The sequence below is a fragment of the Henckelia pumila genome, chromosome 1, assembly GCF_033568475.1.
Source record: "Henckelia pumila isolate YLH828 chromosome 1, ASM3356847v2, whole genome shotgun sequence".
Taxonomy (NCBI): Eukaryota; Viridiplantae; Streptophyta; class Magnoliopsida; order Lamiales; family Gesneriaceae; genus Henckelia; species Henckelia pumila.
In genome coordinates, this window is record NC_133120.1 from 138,933,664 (window position 1) to 138,952,393 (window position 18,730).

Sequence of the window (18,730 nt, forward strand, 5' to 3'; positions counted from 1 at the left end):
GGAGGCAGCAGTAAGGAATATTGGTCAATGGACGGAAGTCTGAACCAGCCATGCCGCGTGCAGGAAGACGGCCCTATGGGTTGTAAACTGCTTTTGCAGGGGAATAAAACTCGGTACGTGTACCGAGTTGAATGTACCTTGAGGAATAAGGATCGGCTAACTCCGTGCCAGCAGCCGCGGGTAATACGGAGGATCCGAGCGTTATCCGGATTTATTGGGTTTAAAGGGTGCGTAGGCGGCCTGTTAAGTCAGGGGTGAAAGACGGTAGCTCAACTATCGCAGTGCCCTTGATACTGATGGGCTTGAATATACTAGAGGTAGGCGGAATGTGACAAGTAGCGGTGAATTGCATAGATATGTCACAGAACACCAATTGCGAAGGCAGCTTACTATGGTATGATTGACGCTGAGGCACGAAAGCGTGGGGATCAAACAGGATTAGATACCCTGGTTAGTCCACGCCCTAAACGATGAACACTCGATGTTGGCGATATACGGTCAGCGTCTCAGCGAAAGCGTTAAGTGTTCCACTGGGGAGTACGCCCGCAAGGTTGAAACTCAAAGGAATTGACGGGGGCCCGCACAAGCGGAGGAGCATGTGGTTTAATTCGATGATACGCGAGGAACCTTACCAGGGCTTGAAAGTTAGTGAATAGAGCAGAGGACGCTCTAGTCCTTCGGGACACGAAACTAGGTGCTGCATGGCTGTCGTCAGCTCGTGCCGTGAGGTGTTGGGTTAAGTCCCGCAACGAGCGCAACCCCTATGTTTAGTTGCCAGCATTTAAGGTGGGGACTCTAAACAGGACTGCCTATGCAAATAGAGAGGAAGGAGGGGACGACGTCAAGTCATCATTGGCCCTTACGTCCGGGCTACACACGTGCTACATGGATGATACAGAGGGCCGCTACCTGGCAACAGGATGCCAATCTCATAAAGTCATTCACAAGTTCGGATCGGGGTCTGCAACTCGACCCCGTGAAGTTGGATTCGCTAGTAATCGCGTATCAGCAATGACGCGGTGAATACGTTCCCGGGCCTTGTACACACCGCCCGTCAAGCCATGGAAGCTGGAAGTGCCTGAAGTGCGTAACCGTAAGGAGCGTCCTAGGGTAAAGTCGGTAACTGGGGCTAAGTCGTAACAAGGTAGCCGTACCGGAAGGTGTGGCTGGAATACCTCCTTTCTGGAGCAGTATCGCGAGCAGGTGGCTCAAGACTGTTACCTACATGATAATTTCTTAAAACACAAAAAAAAGACAAAAGGAAACCCAGAAGATGAAGCCATCTGTGGAAATGTGAGACGCGAGTTAAGCATAGGACAAGTGGCAGTAAGCAGTGGCAGCAGCAGTAGGCAGAAAAGTCCTGCGTACTGCAACTGATAACTGCAACTAAAAAGAGTCCTGTAGCTCAGCTGGTTAGAGTACTACACTGATAATGTAGGGGTCGGCAGTTCGAGTCTGCCCGGGACTACAAGGGTAAGTAGCGGTAAGAAGTAGCAGCAGCAGTAATAAGATACTGGAAGCTGGTAACTACAAACTGCGAACTTTCATCCGAAAGGGGATTAGCTCAGCTGGCTAAGAGCACCTGCCTTGCACGCAGGGGGTCAACGGTTCGAATCCGTTATTCTCCACCAAGTATTCTAACAGTAACTATAATATAGGTTACGCTACAGATGAAAACTAACGTTCTTTGACATATTGGAAGAAGTAATTGAAAACAAGAGAAAACAAACAGATAGGAAGTTGTTGAGTTCGGGATTTCAAAGGTAAAATAGTAGCAATACTAATGAAACCAATGAACAGATGAACCAATGACGGACTAAAATAAAGACATACCTTGCGGCGCAAAAGGCGCAAGCGTAGAAGAAAGTAAGAAAGGGTACACGGGGGAGCCTTGGCTCTCAGATGGCGATGAAGGACGTGATAAGCATGCGATAAGTACCGGGGATTTGCAAATAAGATTTGATCCGGTAATTTCCGAATGGGGAAACCTAGTTATTTGAAGAATAACTGCAGGAATGCGCTAACCTGCCGAAACTGAAAACATCTAAGTAAGCAGAGGAAGAGAAAACAATAGTGATTTCCAGAGTAGTGGCGAGCGAAATGGAAGAAGCCCAAACCTATATTGTTACGGCAATATGGGGGTTGTAGGACCACAACATGAATATTAAAGAGAAACCGGAACGGGGTGGGAAACCCGGCCAAAGAGCATGGAGAGCTGCGTACGGGTAATTGATAGTAGGATAGTGGTATCCTGAGTACCGCGAGGTCGGAGACGCCTTGTGGGAATTTGCCGGCACCATCCGGTAAGGCTAAATACTCCTGAGAGACCGATAGTGAACCAGTACCGTGAGGGAAAGGTGAAAAGAACCCCGAACAGGGGAGTGAAATAGAACCTGAAACCGTGTACTTACAAGCGGTCGGAGCCTGGCAACGGGTGACGGCGTGCCTTTTGCATAATGAGCCTACGAGTTACTCTTCCCTGGCAAGGTTAAGTGTTTAAGACTCGGATCCGAAGCGAAATGCGAGTCTGAAAAGGGCGTATAGTCAGGGGAGGTAGACGCGAAACCTTGTGATCTACCCATGGGCAGGTTGAAGGTGCCGTAACAGGTACTGGAGGACCGAACCGATAAACGTTGAAAAGTTTCCGGATGACTTGTGGGTAGGGGTGAAAGGGCTAATCAAACTGGGAAATAGCTCGTACTCCCCGAAATGTTTTTAGGAACAGCCTGGCGGTTGAGTTATAAAGAGGTAGAGCTACTAATTGGGTGCGGGGGAGTCAAATCCTACCAAATCCAGATAAACTCCGAATGCTTTATAATATACGCTGGAGTGAGGCTATGGGTGCTAAGGTCCATGGCCGAGAGGGAAAGAACCCAGACCATCAGCTAAGGTCCCTAAATTATTGCTAAGTTGAACTAACGAGGTCCGATTGCACAGACAGCCAGGAGGTTGGCTTGGAAGCAGCCATTCCTTTAAAGAGTGCGTAACAGCTCACTGGTCGAGCGGGGCGGGCGTCGATAATAAACGGGCATCAAGCAGTATACCGAAGCTATGGATTTGCAGCAATGCATCTGGTAGGGGAGCATTCTATTATCCGGCGAAGCAGGAGGGGCAACCGACTGTGGAGGGAATAGAAAAGCAAATGTAGGCATAAGTAACGATAAGGCGGGAGAGAAACCCGCCCACCGAAAGACTAAGGTTTTCCTGATCAACGCTAATCGGATCAGGGTTAGTCGGGGCCTAAGGTGAAGCCGACAGGCGTAGCCGATGGACAACTGGTTAATATTCCAGTACTTTTTAATACTGCGATGCGGTGACGGAGTAGTGACACTTGACGCGAACTGACGGAATAGTTCGTTTAAAGGCTGTAGGGTAAATAAACTGTAGTTAAGTACGCAGATTATGCTGAAAGCTGATAGTACAACCAAATCTTCGGACGAGGTGATAGTTCAGGTAATCAGACTTCCAAGAAAACCCGCTAAGCTTCAGGTATTAAAAACCCGTACCGTAAACCGACACAGGTAGTCGAGGAGAGAATCCTAAGGTGCTCGAGAGATTCATGGCTAAGGAACTCGGCAAAATAGCCCCGTAACTTCGGGAGAAGGGGCGCTGGCAGCAATGTCAGCCGCAGTGAAAAGGCCCGGGCGACTGTTTAACAAAAACACATGGCTTTGCAAAATCGAAAGATGACGTATAAGGCCTGACACCTGCCCGGTGCTGGAAGGTTAAGAGGGGATGTTAGTCGCAAGGCGAAGCATTGAATCGAAGCCCCAGGTGAACGGCGGCCGTAACTATAACGGTCCTAAGGTAGCGAAATTCCTTGTCGGGTAAGTTCCGACCCGCACGAAAGGCGTAACGATCTGGGCACTGTCTCAGCCATGAGCTCGGTGAAATTTGTGGTATCGGTGAAGACGCCGGTTACCCGCAACGGGACGGAAAGACCCCGTGCACCTTTACTACAGCTTAACATTGATATCGGATACAGGATGTGTAGGATAGGTGGGAGACTGTGATGTGGCTTCGCTAGGAGTCATTTAGTCAACGTTGAAATACCACCCCTTTTCTGTATTTGGTGTCTAACTCTACGATGTGGAGAACATTGCTTGGTGGGTAGTTTGACTGGGGTGGTCGCCTCCAAAAGGTAACGGAGGCTTCTAAAGGTTCCCTCAGCACGCTTGGTAACCGTACGCGGAGTGCAATAGCAAAAGCGAGCTTGACAGTGAGGCCTACACGCCGATCTGGGACGAAAGTCGGGTATAGTGATCCGGTGGTTCCGCATGGAAGGGCCGTCGCTCAACGGATAAAAGTTACTCTAGGGATAACAGGCTGATCTTCCCCAAGAGCTCACATCGACGGGAAGGTTTGGCACCTCGATGTCGGCTCTTCGCCACCTGGGGCTGTAGTATGTTCCAAGGGTTGGGCTGTTCGCCCATTAAAGTGGTACGTGAGCTGGGTTCAGAACGTCGTGAGACAGTTCGGTCCATATCCGGTGTGGGCGTTAGGAAGTTTGAGTGGGCTGACCTTAGTACGAGAGGACCGGGTTGGACTAACCTCTGGTGAATCTGTTATGCCGCCAGGTGTACTGCAGAGTAGCTACGTTGGGAATAGATAAGCGCTGAAAGCATCTAAGTGCGAAAACTAGCCACAAGATGAGACTTCCATTGAGGGTCGTAGGAGACTACTACGTTGATAGGTCATAGGTATAAAGGTGGTGACATCATAGCCGAGTGATACTAATTGCCCGAAGCTTTCTTCAGATAGAAACAGTGTGGGTACAATCCCAAAGATTGTACCCCGCGAAAACAAAAACAACGAATGCTGTTGTTTTCTCTTAAATTCAAGTACTTCTTTCAATAATATGTCATTTATAAAGGCTGAAAGGCCAAAGGAATAAAGGCGAAAGGTTAAAAGACCTTTGAGCTTTAACCTTTAAGCTTTGACCTTAATAAAAAGAAATTCAGGTGCCTATATCGGCGTGTCTACCTCTTCCCATTCCGAACAGAGAAGTCAAGCCCGCCAGAGCCGATGGTACTGCGGTTTAAAACGTGGGAGAGTAGGTTCGGTGCCACCCTTTATCACCTTTAATGGTGCAACAATGCAAAGCCTTAGCTAACCGCTAAGGCTTTTTTGCGTTTAAAACCGTATTATATCTCCGGCAACAATAAAACCATCCCAGCCACTCTCCAATCACCACTCACTACTCTCCCCTCCCCTCTCACCACTACCCGCGTTAGGGATAGGAGCGGATACCGGCCAGTGAGCGTAATGCCTGCAGGCGTATGAGCGTATAGCCCGGCCGAAGGCAACGCCCATTATATTATTTAATAATTCCCGGGACAAATGGTAAGCTTCTACAAACCTTTTGCACCTCTGGTGCAGCCTGTCAATCTCTTAACTTAATGACATTGGCCTCAGGCACACAAAATGCCGCTTGTTTTATTATATAAACTTTTGCAGCTATAGTGCTACCCGAAAAAACTTACTATGCTCCTGCAATTATTTAATTATAGATTGTTTTGCCGTTTTTGCCCGACACTTACGGACGATCGGGTATCATAAAATTGTTAGGATATTATACATACCGAACCAACAAAAAATTACAAGTTAACGCAACATACTTTTTATTGTGGTAATAATAACTTAGAATCATTTTTTTATGTTTGCGCTTCCAAAAATAGCCTCATGGAATTTGAAAAAATTAGCAGCCCAAATTAAATTAGAAATAGCCAAACTGGATACTACCCCCGAGCTTGATAAGATCAATAAAGCTTTCGGACGAGAAGATCCGTAAAGTGGAGGAAGCCCGCCGCGAAAAGCTGGCTACCGTGCCCGATAACAATGTGGAACGCAAAAAAACTAATTGCAGCACTGGAAGCCCTCGGCGAAAAATATGTTGAACCGGCTAAAAAGAAAAGCAAAGAGTAAGCGTACGGGTTCAAAAAGAATTTTAAAAGGTCTGCCGGGTTTCGGCGGGCCTTTCTTGTTTATCGGCGGTGAGGTGTCCGTCCGCCCCCCGGGGGATGGGGTATTGCAGCCAGTTGCTGCCATCCCGCCACGTCGCCCCATGAACTCACCAACGTCATTGCGAGGCACGAAGCAATCCCCGAATTACGGAGCAGCTGTAGGAGGATCTCTCTGTGCAGTTCGCGATTGCTTCGTGCCTCGCAATGACGTGATAGAGGAGATGCCATAGGGGTATTCGGTAAAATCTGCCTATAAACAACAAGAGCCGCCTTTTAGGGGCGGCTCTTTTATTATCAAAAAAATAGATCTTATTCGTTAACCACGCCCATTGAGCAAAATTTGTCGATACGCTCGGCTACAAGCTCGTCGATATTGCGTTCGGTAAGGGTTTTGAGGTCTTTTAGTAATTGTTTCTTCAGGATGCCGGCCATAGCAACAGGATCCTGATGTGCGCCGCCAAGAGGCTCTTTGATCACGCCGTCAATAAGCTTGTTTTTTTAACATCTCTGTTGAGGTTAAATTTAAGTACTTCGGCTGCACGTTCTTTGTTTTCCCAGGTTTTCCAAAGGATGGTTGAGCAGTTTTCGGGCGAAATCACCGAATACCATGAGTTATCCAGCATCAGCACCTTATCGCCAATACCAATACCCAACGCACCGCCCGATGCTCCTTCGCCAATTGACTAACACAAATTACGGGAACTTTCAATATCGACATTTCGAGCAAATTGCGGGCAATGGCTTCACCCTGACCGCGTTCTTCGCCTCTAAGCCAGGATAACGCTCCCGGAGTATCAATCAGGGTAACAACCGGCTTGTTGAATTTCTCGGCCATTTTCATGAGCTTAGTGCCTTGCGGTAACCTTCGGGGTTTGCCATACCGAAGTTGCGGTACTGCGCTCTTTAGTATTACGGCCTTTTTGGTGACCGATAAACATTACTGTTTGGCCATTTAGTGTGCCGAAACCGCCATGATGGCTTTGTCATCGCCTACAGTACGATCGCCATGCAGTTCAATGAAATCATCACACATCAGCTCGATGTACTGCAGGTATACGTCTTTCGGGTGACGCGAAATTTGTACTTTTTGCCAGCCTGAAAGGTTGTTGTATATATCTTTTTTGGCTTCTTCCAGCTTGCCTTCCAGCTCGGCAACAGTTGCCGACATGTCGAGTTTGTTTTTTTCCTCAACCTGTTTCACTTCTCTATCTGCTGCTGTAGCTCAGCCAGTGGTTTTTCAAAATCAAACGTCATCTTCATACACTTTATTTGGAGGCGCTAAATTAAGCAAATCAAATGGTATATTTTCAATTATGAACGTTGAGTGTTTCTAACTTGGTAAGTTGCTGTGGAGCAAGGGCGTTTCCGGTACTTAAACAGGCCTGTAAAATGGCATTCCGGAGCTCACCATAATACAATCCCGAGCGGTTGGCGTAAAATATGATGCTGCCGTTATCCGTTCCTTTTTTCATTAGCTTATCAAGCGTGGTTTCGTTAGTTACTATAAAATTCCCATCTCTATCCGTTTGCGGTGCAGCTCGGTACTATAGCGGTTATTTTGGTAACCTGTACGGGGCTCAGGGCTAAGCTCTTTTTTAAACTTCAATGCGGCATTCGGGCATGGGGTAATGGTTAAGCCGGGCTACCTGGTCAATATCGTCAAACAAATACTCGCCGGTAATTAACTGGGTAAACTGTTTATCGTTCAGTGTTTTTATGGGCGACTTTTTCAGAGTGCTATCGACCTGCTGTGCTTTGGCTGTGATGCCAAGCATTAGTTATAATGATGGGAGGATGGTTTTTAGCATGGGGAGTTAACGCCTTATGTTGAAGAATATTTGAATATGTAAGATGCTGTTTAAATATACAATCATTGCCGTTGGTTTTTAACCAACGGTAAAAAAGCAAAAAAGGTCTTGGCTTTAGCCTAATTATACAAGCGGATTAGGCTAAAGCCTCTTTGAATTGCTCATTATCCCGTTGGTTAAAACCAACAGCAATGAAGTACCTATCCGAAAACCATATTTATTAACTTAAAATAGCTTCTAAGAAAACGCTAAATTTAGCAATAATCTTATACGATGCATAGTCTACTCACCGGGTCTGCGCTTCGCTGGACCACCCTCTCTTCACCTTTGGCGGAAAGAAGGTAAGGTAGTAAAAATCCCCCTCTTTGCGAAGCAAAGAGGGGGACCGCGCAGCGATGTTCGGGGTGAGTCAACATTACACCACTTTCACAACTTTGGTTCTTTTCGAAATGCCTTTTTCATTAAACGCTTCTATCTGAAAATAGTATGGCAGGCTTTATCCATTCCATTAAAATAGTATTCGTTTTTGCCGTAAACCATCATGCTGTTGTACATTTATCGGGCGCTATGCCAAAGTAAACGGTGTAGCCTGTTGCATTATCATTAGGTTTCCATTTAAGCCAGGCGTTAACGGCGCTCACTAACGCCACGCAGCACAATCAGGTTTTGTACGGTATCGGGCTTGGCGCCGGCACCTTTACCAAATACCCTTAAGCCCGATAAGGCAAACTTACCTGTTTGGCAAGTGCAGGTTCAGCATTTTTATATAGCGGGCTTTGGCTGGGGTTTTTAGTTCGATGTAATCGTGCGGTACGTCTTTACGGTTTTTGCTTTTGTCGATAAGGGCTGCCATGTTTTGCCGTTGAGGGATGAGTAGATGATGTACTGGTGATACACGCCTAATGATTTCCCCATAAACCTCCGCATCCTGGTCGCATAGTTTATCTGGATGGCGTTACGGTGCTTACCCTCGCCCAGGTCGTTTTAAACCATTCGCCTTTGTTGGCTGTTTTGGCGCTCCAGTAGGTTTTGATATCCTCATCCACCGCGTTGTTGGCAGCATAGGTGCCAAGGTTGATGAAACTTCGGCAGGTTTATTGTAGTTAAGGATCATCCAGCCAGTGAAATTGCTTTTCAGGTGATTTTCGGGCCCGTTGGATAAGTAGTGCGATAATCGCCATAGGCAGTGTTGCTGTACAGCACACCATCCTTATCAAATCCGCAGGCCAGAAACCGATGCGGCGCTCAAAGTTATTTTTTACCGAGATGCCCATGGTGCTGATATGCCAGTAATTACCTACTTATCGGCCCAGGTGGCACCATGACCTGCGCCTTTGGCAAAGCCACCGGTTTGTATGAGAATGGGTTATGCTTTTGATAAGTGAAAGGCCCAAGCGGATGATCGCCTACAAAAACGCCATCGCCATAGCCGCTTTGCTCGGTACCGGAGCGCCAAATTGCAGGTAATATTTGCCTTTATACTTGTTCATCCATGAGCCTTCCGATAAACGGCAGCAGAAATACGTTATCATTATGTTCGCCAAAACGCTCCCAGCCATGCTCTTCGGTTAAGCTTTACCATCTCTTTTTTAGGGCCAATAGGCTCGAAGGTATGCCTGTCTATCTCCTGCCCGTAAAGCGGCAGCGTATTGCTGGAGCCATGATAAATATAAACCCTGCCATCATCATCGGCAAACTACCGGGATCCCATGCACCTACCTTAAAATAGGTCTTTGGCGGCTTTCCAGTCGTCATGCGTAGTTGGTGCTCATCCACAGGTAAAATCTTTATTATAGGTAGATCCTATCACCAGCAGGGTATCACCCAAAACCAATGTTGCCGGTGCGCAAAGCTCATCGCCCTTTACTTCATTTATACGGGCGGACGAACTTACGGTAAACAAAGTTCCAGTTCAGCATGTCATCGCTCCACCAGTAACCAAACTGGTTGGTAGAGAAGAGGTAATATTTACCTTTGAAAAGGGTCATGGTTGGGTCGGCAGTGGCGCGGTGTTTACCCCAGCCTGCAAAGGTTTCGAAGGGGGTATAACCATAATCAAGGTTAAGCGGGTTACAATAAGTAAGGCGCTTTGTTGGCATTGCGCTCATCGCGCAGCAAAACATCAGGATGAGCAGGGTACGGGTAACTGTTTTCATAAAGGATATAACAGGTTATAATGGTATTACAACAGGCGCTAATATCAGTTTTTAAACAGCAATAAAAATGTTGTGTACTACTACATCTGTTTCACATCATAAAATATTTTATTAATGTGTGTTAAAAATACAATTAATTCGTACTTTCATCAGCAACAAGCCAATTATCTTAAATACCGCTTTTTATGAACAAGAAATACCTGCTGTTCGTTATCGCGCAATATAGTTTTTGCCGCGTCTGCGTTTGCTCAATATCCTAAAATGGATAAGCTGCTTTACGGGGTAGCTTACTATGACGATATATGCCTTATGAAAGGCTGGAAAAGGATGTGCAAATGATGAAAGCCTGCGCATTAACGTGGTGCGCATTGCCGAATCGACCTGGAGCACGGAAGAGCCTCAGACGGTGTTTTCTCGATTTTACGCATATCGACAGGTATTAAACGCCATGCAAAAAGCCGGGATCCACGTTATTATAGGTACGCCAACCTATGCCGTACCTACATGGATGGTAAAAAAGCATCCCGAGATCCTGGCCATTACCCCATCGGGCCAAAACCAGTACGGGCCAAGGCAAAATATGGATATCACTAATAAAGATTATCGTTTTTATGCCGAGCGTGTTATCCGAAAGATAATGGAGCATGTGAAGGATAACAAGGCGGTGATAGGTTACCAGGTAGATAACGAAACCAAATCGTACGGACTGCGGGACCAAATGTGCAGCGTTGTTTGTTAACTACATGAAGGCGAAATATAAAACGCTGGATAACATTAACCACATTTTCGGGCTTGATTACTGAGCAACCGCATCAATAACTGGGACGATTTTCCGTCGATGGTTAATACTATTAATGGTAGTCTTTCGTCGGAGTTTGCCAAGTTTCAGCGCCAGCTGGTTACCGATTACTTAGCATGGCAGGCCGCCATAGTGCGCGAATATAAACGCCCCGACCAGTTCATCACCCAAAACTTCGACCTGGAATGGCACGGCTATTCGTTCGGTATCCAGCCCGATGTTGATCATTTTGCAGCAGCTAAAGCTTTAGATATTGCAGGCATAATATTTTATCATCCCAGCCAGGATAAACTTAACCGGCGTGGAAATTTCTTTTGGGGGCGATGTAGCCCGTTCCATGAAAGGTGGTAAAAACTACCTCACTATCGAAACCGAAGCACAGGGCTTTCCGCAGTGGGTACCATATCCATGGTCAGCTGAGGTTGCAGGCTTTTAGTCACCTGGCATCGGGTGCCAACATGGTAAGCTTACTGGCCATGGCATTCTATCCATAACTCTGCCGAAACCTATTGGAAAGGTTTGTTAAGCCATGATTTTGAGCCTAACCCTGTTTATGACGAAGCTAAAACGATAGGCAAAGATTTCGACAGGTTAAGCAGTAAACTCATCAACCTGAAAAAGAAAAATGATGTAGCTATCCTGTTCAGCAACGAAGCCCTTACCGCTTTTAAAGCTTTCGGCTTTTGGCTGGAACACGGACCGGTTATAATGATGTATTACGTCAGTTTTTACGATGGCCTGTACCACATGAACGTTAGCTGTGATTTTGTAGACCCGACAAGCAAAAATATTGAAGACTATAAGCTACTCGTAGTGCCCCTGCTTTATGCAGCGCCCGATAGCCTGCTGAAACGCCTTAACGCCTATGTTAAAAACGGTGGCCATATCATTTATACCTGCAAAAGTGGCTTTGCCGATGAAAATGTAAAGGTGCGCACTACGCATCAGCCGGGCATTATTGACGAGGCTTGCGGTATTTACTACAGCCAGTTTACCGAGCCAAGCAACGCTTCATTAAAAGTAGATAATTGGAACCTGAAACCCGAAGATAAAAAGCTAAACACCTGGATGGAACTGATCACCCCAACCACAGCCAAGGTATTGGCTTATTACGATCACCCGGTTTGGGGCAAATACGCGGCCATTACCCAAAACTAGTATGGTAAGGCGTAGCTACTTATATTGGTACGCTCACCACCAACGCCGTTACCGATAAACTGCTTGCCGATGAGGTGAAAATCCATTGGCTTATGGGGGGCCGATCAGCAAATAGCCTGGCCTGTTATCACCAAACAAGGGTAAACGAGGGTGGTAAAACGGTGCATTATTATTTCAATTATTCGGCCAGTGAAGTCAGCCTTACTTATCCTTATAACAATGGTAAAGAGCTGCTATCGGGCGATAATATCAGCAAAGATGCCAGCTTAAAAACTGGAGCCCTGGGGCATCAGGATCATCGAGGTAAACTAATTATGGATTAGCTTTCCGGTACTCCGAAGTATGATTAACGCGATGAGGCCGATAAAGCTAAAGGCGCCCAAAATCCAGTAGCCCGTCACTTGCGATGGATTCACCGTTTTTTGGTCGGTAATTTGTTTTACGCCGGCATCGCCGCTGGGCACGCTGGCTTTATCGCTATCCTGCAAAGTGCCCGTTCCTGTACCCGATATAGTGGCAGTTCCGGGTGCGCCCTGGCTCACCCCGTTTCCGGCACCCGCGCCATTGGCTTTGGTAGTGGCTGATGATGTATCTTTTGATGATTGTGCCAAACCGGGACAGTAGCGCCTAATGTTAATCCCAGTAACACCGTGGCCAGTTTTATCTTCAATGCTTTCATAGCGTATAGTTTTGATGCAGGGTAGTTAAAACAATAGCTGTGCCAGTGGTGGGGAATAAATATTTATAATCACATTTAGAAGTTGTGTACCTACGGCACACTATGAAATATTATTTTGTTTTCTACAGACCTTTTGCACCTCTGGTGCAACCAATCATGCTATTAACTTCTAATGGCCGTCAATCAATTTTCTGTTTTGTGATTGTCCCAGCGAGTAATTGAGTTAAGCGAAATCTCCCGGAAGGAGGTAAAGGTTTGTAGCAATAGTATATCCAAAAACACCCGTGCCAGAGGTACGGAACGCCGGAGTTGTGTACCTCTGGTACACAACGAATTTTATTATTTTGTTTTCTACAGAACTTTTGCACCTCTGGTGCAACCAATCATGTAATTAACTTCTAATGCCGTCAATCAATTTCTGTTTTGTGATTGTCCCAGCGAGTAATTAAGTTAAGGGAAATCTCCTGGAAGGAGGTAAAGGTTTGTAGGAATAGTATATCCAAAAACACCCGTGCCAGAGGTACGGAACACCGGAGTTGTGTTGTACCTACGGCACACTAAGAAATTTTATTTTGTTTTGTTTCTACAGACCTTTTGCACCTCTGGTGCAACCAATCATGCTGTTAACTTCTAATGCAGCCAATCAATCTCTACGTTGTGATTGTCCCAGCGGACAACAGTCTGTAGAATATGTTTATCACAGATATTTCAGAGCTCCATAGGAGCTCCACTTATGAAGCATTTTATTCTGGCAATTTGAAAATGTATCGCTCATCAAACTCGATATTAAAATCCTTTAAAATCTGTTGATATTCTTCTAAAAATGTTTTCTTTTTATGATGTTCTTGTTGATTTGCGATGTAGTTGGCAACCTTACTTACTTGGGATCTGCTGTGACTAAAAGCACCATATCCCTGCTGCCATTGAAATTTGCCGTGCGTTAATCTTTCTCTATTGATCCATTCAGAAGAATCACTTTTGACTGTTTCTTATCAAATCCGAAATTGCCTGGTTAGGATTTAAGCCAACAAATAAGTGTAGATGGTCTGGCATGTTATTAATGGCGATGATTTTATGTTCTTGTTTTTGAACAATAGAAGTTATGTATTGTCGTAATCTTTCTGCCCATGTTTCGTCAATTAAAGATGCACGATATTTTACGCGCGAATACAAAATGAATATATAATTGGGTATAGGTGTTTCCCATGTTTATTGATAAGGCTAATAAGTTAAAATCAACAGTAGGTTTCAACTCAAACATACATTTTTTCTTCAAATCGCTTGCTACCCGGGGGCATGTTACTGTTAAACTTTACATTTGCTACCATGCAAACCCTACCCCTCGAAGACCAAACTTTTACCAAAATAACTGCTGGGCAACTCAGCAACGCGACTTACGAAAACTGCAAATTCATCAATTGCGATTTTGCCCACGCTCAATTTGCGGGCATCACTTTCGTTGATTGTTTGTTTGATACCTGCAACCTGCTTCTGGCAGAGTTAGGTAATACCGGTTTGCAAAATATCTGCTTTAAAACATTGCAAAATAAGCGGGGTAAACTTTGGTAAGGCCAACGACTTTTATTCGAGGTGCATTTTGAGGATTGCATTTTGGATAATGCCGTGTTTTACAAAAAGAAGAACAAAAAGGCTACATATACCGATTGCTCCATGATCGAAACCGATCTTACCGAAGCCGACCTAACCGATTGTAAGTTCAATAACTGCAATCTTAAAAACGCGTTCTTTAGTCGCACTATTCTTAAAAATGCCGACCTGAGTACTTCCTACAATTTCATTATTGATCCGGATGACAACATGATCAAGAAAGCGAAGTTCTCGCTTCATGGTTTGCCCGGTTGCTCAATAATATGATATCCGGATAGGATAGCAATATTTAAACGTCCCATCAGGGTCTCTCATAGAGGACCCTGATGTATACGCCATACATCTTCGCTATTCCCAATATCCTATTGAATACTTAATTAAAATGTGATATCCGGATAGGTAGCAATATTTTATCTGTTTTATTAGTTAATGTTGTTGATTATAAACCTTATGCAAAAACTTATACTGTTTTTTTCTTTGTTATTGATAAGTACCGGAGCTTTGGCTCAGCGCGATACAGCTGCTTTCACCAAATTCAACAGTTTTAATAACGCGGTTTTAAACGGCGGCATAAAAAAAGCGGAGGCGCAGAAGCAATTCGATATGGTATTAAAACGAATTGCTTTATTGGAAATGCTGCGGGCCGAATTCATTCAGCCCAAACTGCAATGGGTATTCCCGCTTAAAGGGTATAACAGCAGCGCGATAGGCGGTACACATGGCAATGGCTATTTTGATAAAGGTTATCGTTACCTTGACGGAAACAAACACGGCGCTCATCCTGCCCACGATATTTTTATTAACGATAAAAATCAGGACTGTATTGACGACCGTACCGGCAAGCCTGTTGATGTGCTTAGTGTAGATGACGGCTGGGTGATAGCCTGCTGTAACGAGTGGGAGCCTAACAGTAATATGCGGGGCGGCAAGTTCATCTGGATCTATCATCCTAAGGCGGCTGTTTTTACCTATTACGCCCATAACAGCGCCATTTTTGTTAAACCTGGCAGCTATGTTACGCAGGGGCAGAAAATTGCAGAGGTTGGCCGTACAGGTTATAATGCTTATAAAAAACGTTCGCCAACGCACCTGCATTTTTCGGAATTTAAACTGGTTGACGGGATTTCCGTACCTTTTAATCCATATGAACAGTTAAAAAAAGCCCGAACACTATGAAAGCCATGATCGCCTGCCTGCTGCTGCTTTTGAATATAAACATTCTCCCGCCTCCGGATAATGTAGTTAAAAGATTTGCAGTGCCCACAGGTTATCATCGTATCCCGGCCTCGCCCGGTAGCTTCGGGGCCTGGCTGCAGGCTTTGCCTTTAAAACCTGCAGGTACCCCAACCAAAACCTATAAAGGGATATTGCCCGGACAGATGTTTACACTGCCGCGGTTATCGATATGAGTGTGGGCAATCAAGATCTGCAACAATGTGCCGACGCGGTAATGCGCTTACGTGGCGAATATCTCTATCAACAAAAAAAGTACAGCGAAATTTCCTTCAACTTTACCAGCGACTTTAAATGCGACTATGAGCACTACGCCAAAGGCTATCGCTATAAAAACGACCACTGGGTTTTAAAAGCCAAACCCGATTATTCATACCAAACGTTTTTAAATTACATGAACCTTGTGTTCAGCTATGCGGGAACTATATCGCTGCAAAAAGAATTAAAAACTGTAGCTAACCCCAATGATCTTAAGCCGGGGGATGTGTTTATTCACGGCGGTTCGCCTGGGCATTGTTTTATTGTATTGGATGTAGTGGAGAATGCAACTCATCAAAAGCAATTTTTGCTTGCCCAGAGCTTTATGCCAGCGCAAAATATTCAGGTACTTCAATATGGTTCACCATGGTTTGCGATGGATCAGCACAGTGGGATACTTTACGGTGAGCTTATCAGCAAGAATTATTTGAAGCGGTTTTAGGGCATCAATAAATATCAAATTGTCATTTCGACGAACCTGTTGGGGTAAGAGCAGGGGGGAGGAGAAATCTTATACGCCATGCTGTAAAACGCTTAACATGGTGTATAAGATTTCTCTTTCGCCCCTATGCTCAAGTCCAGCCCTCGCTCAATCGAAATGACATTTTATATAAGGCAAGGGGTAATTACCTTTTCTCAACCCTGTCATAAAACCCGCCAAAGCTGTTCATTTTTACAGCATCCTCATTAAAAAAATCTCCGGGGAAGCCTAATTCTATGGCGCTTACCTCATTAAGCTTTTTGAAATGTTCGGGAGACAGTTTGGTATCAATTGCTTTCAGGTTATCCTTTAGCTGGTCAATTTTAGTGGCACCTACGATGGGGATACAGCTGAAATCCCTGTCCATCATCCACTGTAGGGCAACATGACTTTCGGATACGCCCAGGTCGGCAGCTATGTCAACAACGGCTTCGGTGATAGTTTGCGCCCTGTTGTTACGGCGGTTACTTTCAGCTTTTACACGGCCTTGTTCGCCACGCAGGTATTTGCCTGTTAAAGCACCGCCGGCCAGCGGGGCCCAGGGGGTAACTGTCATGCCATAGTGTTTCGCCATCGGGATCAGTTCGCGCTCGGCTGTACGGGCAAGTAAGCTATACTCAACCTGTAAAGCAATGAACTGGCTCCAGCCCATCAGTTCGGCAAGGGTGTTTCCTTTCGATACTACCCAGGCTGGGGTATCACTGATAGCTGCATAGGTTACTTTGCCCTGTTTAATCAGGTCGTCCAGGCCGCGCAGCACTTCGTCAATAGGGTGATGTTATCCCAGATGTGCAGATACAGCACATCAATAAAATCAGTTTTTAAACGCTTAAGACTTTCCTCCACACTGCGCATCATGTTTTTGCGGTTATTGCCCGACGCGTTGGGGTTGGTGGTGTTATCTTTTAAAGTGTATTTGGTGGCCAGCACAAAATAATCGCGGTCATGATTACCCAGGTATTCACCGATGATCTTTTCGCTGGTGCCCAGTTTGTATACGTTGGCTGTATCAATAAAATTGCCGCCTGCTTCGGCAAAGGCATCCATAATGGCAAAGCTGGCATCCTTTTCGGCTCCCCAGCCACCTTCGGTACCAAAACCCATAGCCCCGAGGCATAGTTCAGAAACTTTAAGGCCCGAGCGGCCTAATAATTTGTAATTCATATATGGTGATGTTTTGTGTAGTTTACTTGTAGATTTAGTACGCCACTGCAGAGGCTACTCACCCTGTCATCGCTTCGCTTGACATCCCTCTCTTTGGCTACGCCAGAAAGAGGGAATTTTAGATTTTATTATTTCTGTTTTATACCCTCTTTACGCGCAGAGTAGAGAGGGGTGAGTAATTCAGCGTCATGCACTGCTCTTTTCTCTTCCCAAACAATCCCTCCCTCAATTTTGTACTATTTAAATACATCGCTAATATACCAAATTATGAAAATCATCACCCTTCATACCGATATCGACCTTAACCAGTTATACCTGCTACTACACGAAAAGCTGAACACCTTGTTTCATGAACAACGTCAAAGCGACTTAAATTTTACAGTTGAGCGTAAAGGCGAAGAAGTGACCATTTCGTTACCTGCTGTTATGATGGCGTTTTGTTTAGCATTGCGATCAATGGTCATGAACTATGGATCACCCGTAATGAACATTATGTAGATGATGTAAATTCCTTACTATCGAATCTATTCTGAATGACCTGTTTGGTAAGGTTGCAGGCAATTTGGGTACGGATTTGGTGCAGGAGGGATAGCACAACCCAACGTAAGCAGGTTGAAATGAGCTAAATAATTTTTAGCTTTAACAGAAAAACATCCCTATGCCTAAATTTTTCAACCTGCTCATCCTTTTTCTGTTTGCCGTATTTACCGCACAGGCACAAAAACTCCCCGAAAAAAATGGCGAACCGGTAATTGTTAACCGGGATACCCTGTTTAAGTTTTACGCTCCGCAGGGCTTGTTTGACCCAAAGGAACGGGCCGGAATTGTTACCAAACGCATTGAGGCCCTCATGAGCCGGATAGATTTCAACGCCGATTCACTGACGCTTAAAAATGATACTTCCATATCCCTGATAACCTACAACGGGCAAATGATCATGGGCGTTAATAATGCCGATGCTTCTTACTCCGAATTGACCAGGCCACAATTGGCAGCGAGTTATCTAGCTATTCTTAAAAGCAAGCTGGGCAATGTTTTTGAAAGCAATACCCCAAAGCAATTGATAACCAATGTGCTGGAAGCGGTTGCTGTTATCATATTGCTTATCGTGTTGATATGGGTTGTTAATAAAGGATTCAGGTGGATAAAACTAAAAAGTATACAAGGCTGGGAGCGTAGGGTTGAAAAGCTGGCAGCAAAAGGGGCTCCTGTAGCTTATGCTTCGCGTCTGCTTCCTTTTATCAGCGGGTTGATCAATATCGGGCGCTTGCTTATTATCCTGTTATTGATTTACCTGGCTTTGCCCTTGTTGTTTTATATTTTCCCTTCGTCGCAATCTATAGCTACGCAGCTTATTGGTTTTGTGGTCGATCCGCTGAAGAGTATCTTGCTGGCTATTGTTCACTTTATCCCCAACCTGCTT

At 45.3% G+C, this 18,730-nt stretch overlaps 3 protein-coding genes and 2 non-coding genes across 5 annotated transcripts; 3 read left to right on the forward strand and 2 right to left on the reverse strand.

Moving 5' to 3' along the window:
• The first annotated feature begins 1,394 nt into the window (after nt 1-1,394).
• On the forward strand, nt 1,395-1,468 carry TRNAI-GAU (transfer RNA isoleucine (anticodon GAU)). The gene has a single exon. It is a non-coding gene; the product is annotated as a tRNA-Ile (tRNA).
• Nucleotides 1,469-1,553: 85 nt separating this feature from the next.
• TRNAA-UGC (transfer RNA alanine (anticodon UGC)) lies at nt 1,554-1,628 on the forward strand. Its single transcript has one exon. It is a non-coding gene; the product is annotated as a tRNA-Ala (tRNA).
• A 9,137-nt stretch (nt 1,629-10,765) lies between these two features.
• On the forward strand, nt 10,766-11,884 carry LOC140874095 (uncharacterized). The gene is made up of 2 exons (XM_073277370.1): nt 10,766-10,985; nt 11,244-11,884. Exons 1-2 carry the CDS (start codon nt 10,766-10,768, stop codon nt 11,882-11,884), a joined length of 861 nt encoding a protein of 286 aa, XP_073133471.1.
• A 4,234-nt stretch (nt 11,885-16,118) lies between these two features.
• LOC140874096 (putative aryl-alcohol dehydrogenase YFL057C) lies at nt 16,119-16,795 on the reverse strand. Its single transcript, XM_073277371.1, has 2 exons — nt 16,293-16,795; nt 16,119-16,185 (listed from the first exon to the last, which is right to left on the reverse strand). Exons 1-2 carry the CDS (start codon nt 16,793-16,795, stop codon nt 16,119-16,121), a joined length of 570 nt encoding a protein of 189 aa, XP_073133472.1.
• Nucleotides 16,796-16,878: 83 nt separating this feature from the next.
• On the reverse strand, nt 16,879-17,307 carry LOC140874097 (norsolorinic acid reductase stcV-like). Its single transcript, XM_073277373.1, has one exon. It carries the CDS (start codon nt 17,305-17,307, stop codon nt 16,879-16,881), a length of 429 nt encoding a protein of 142 aa, XP_073133474.1.
• Between the last annotated feature and the right edge of the window lie 1,423 nt (nt 17,308-18,730).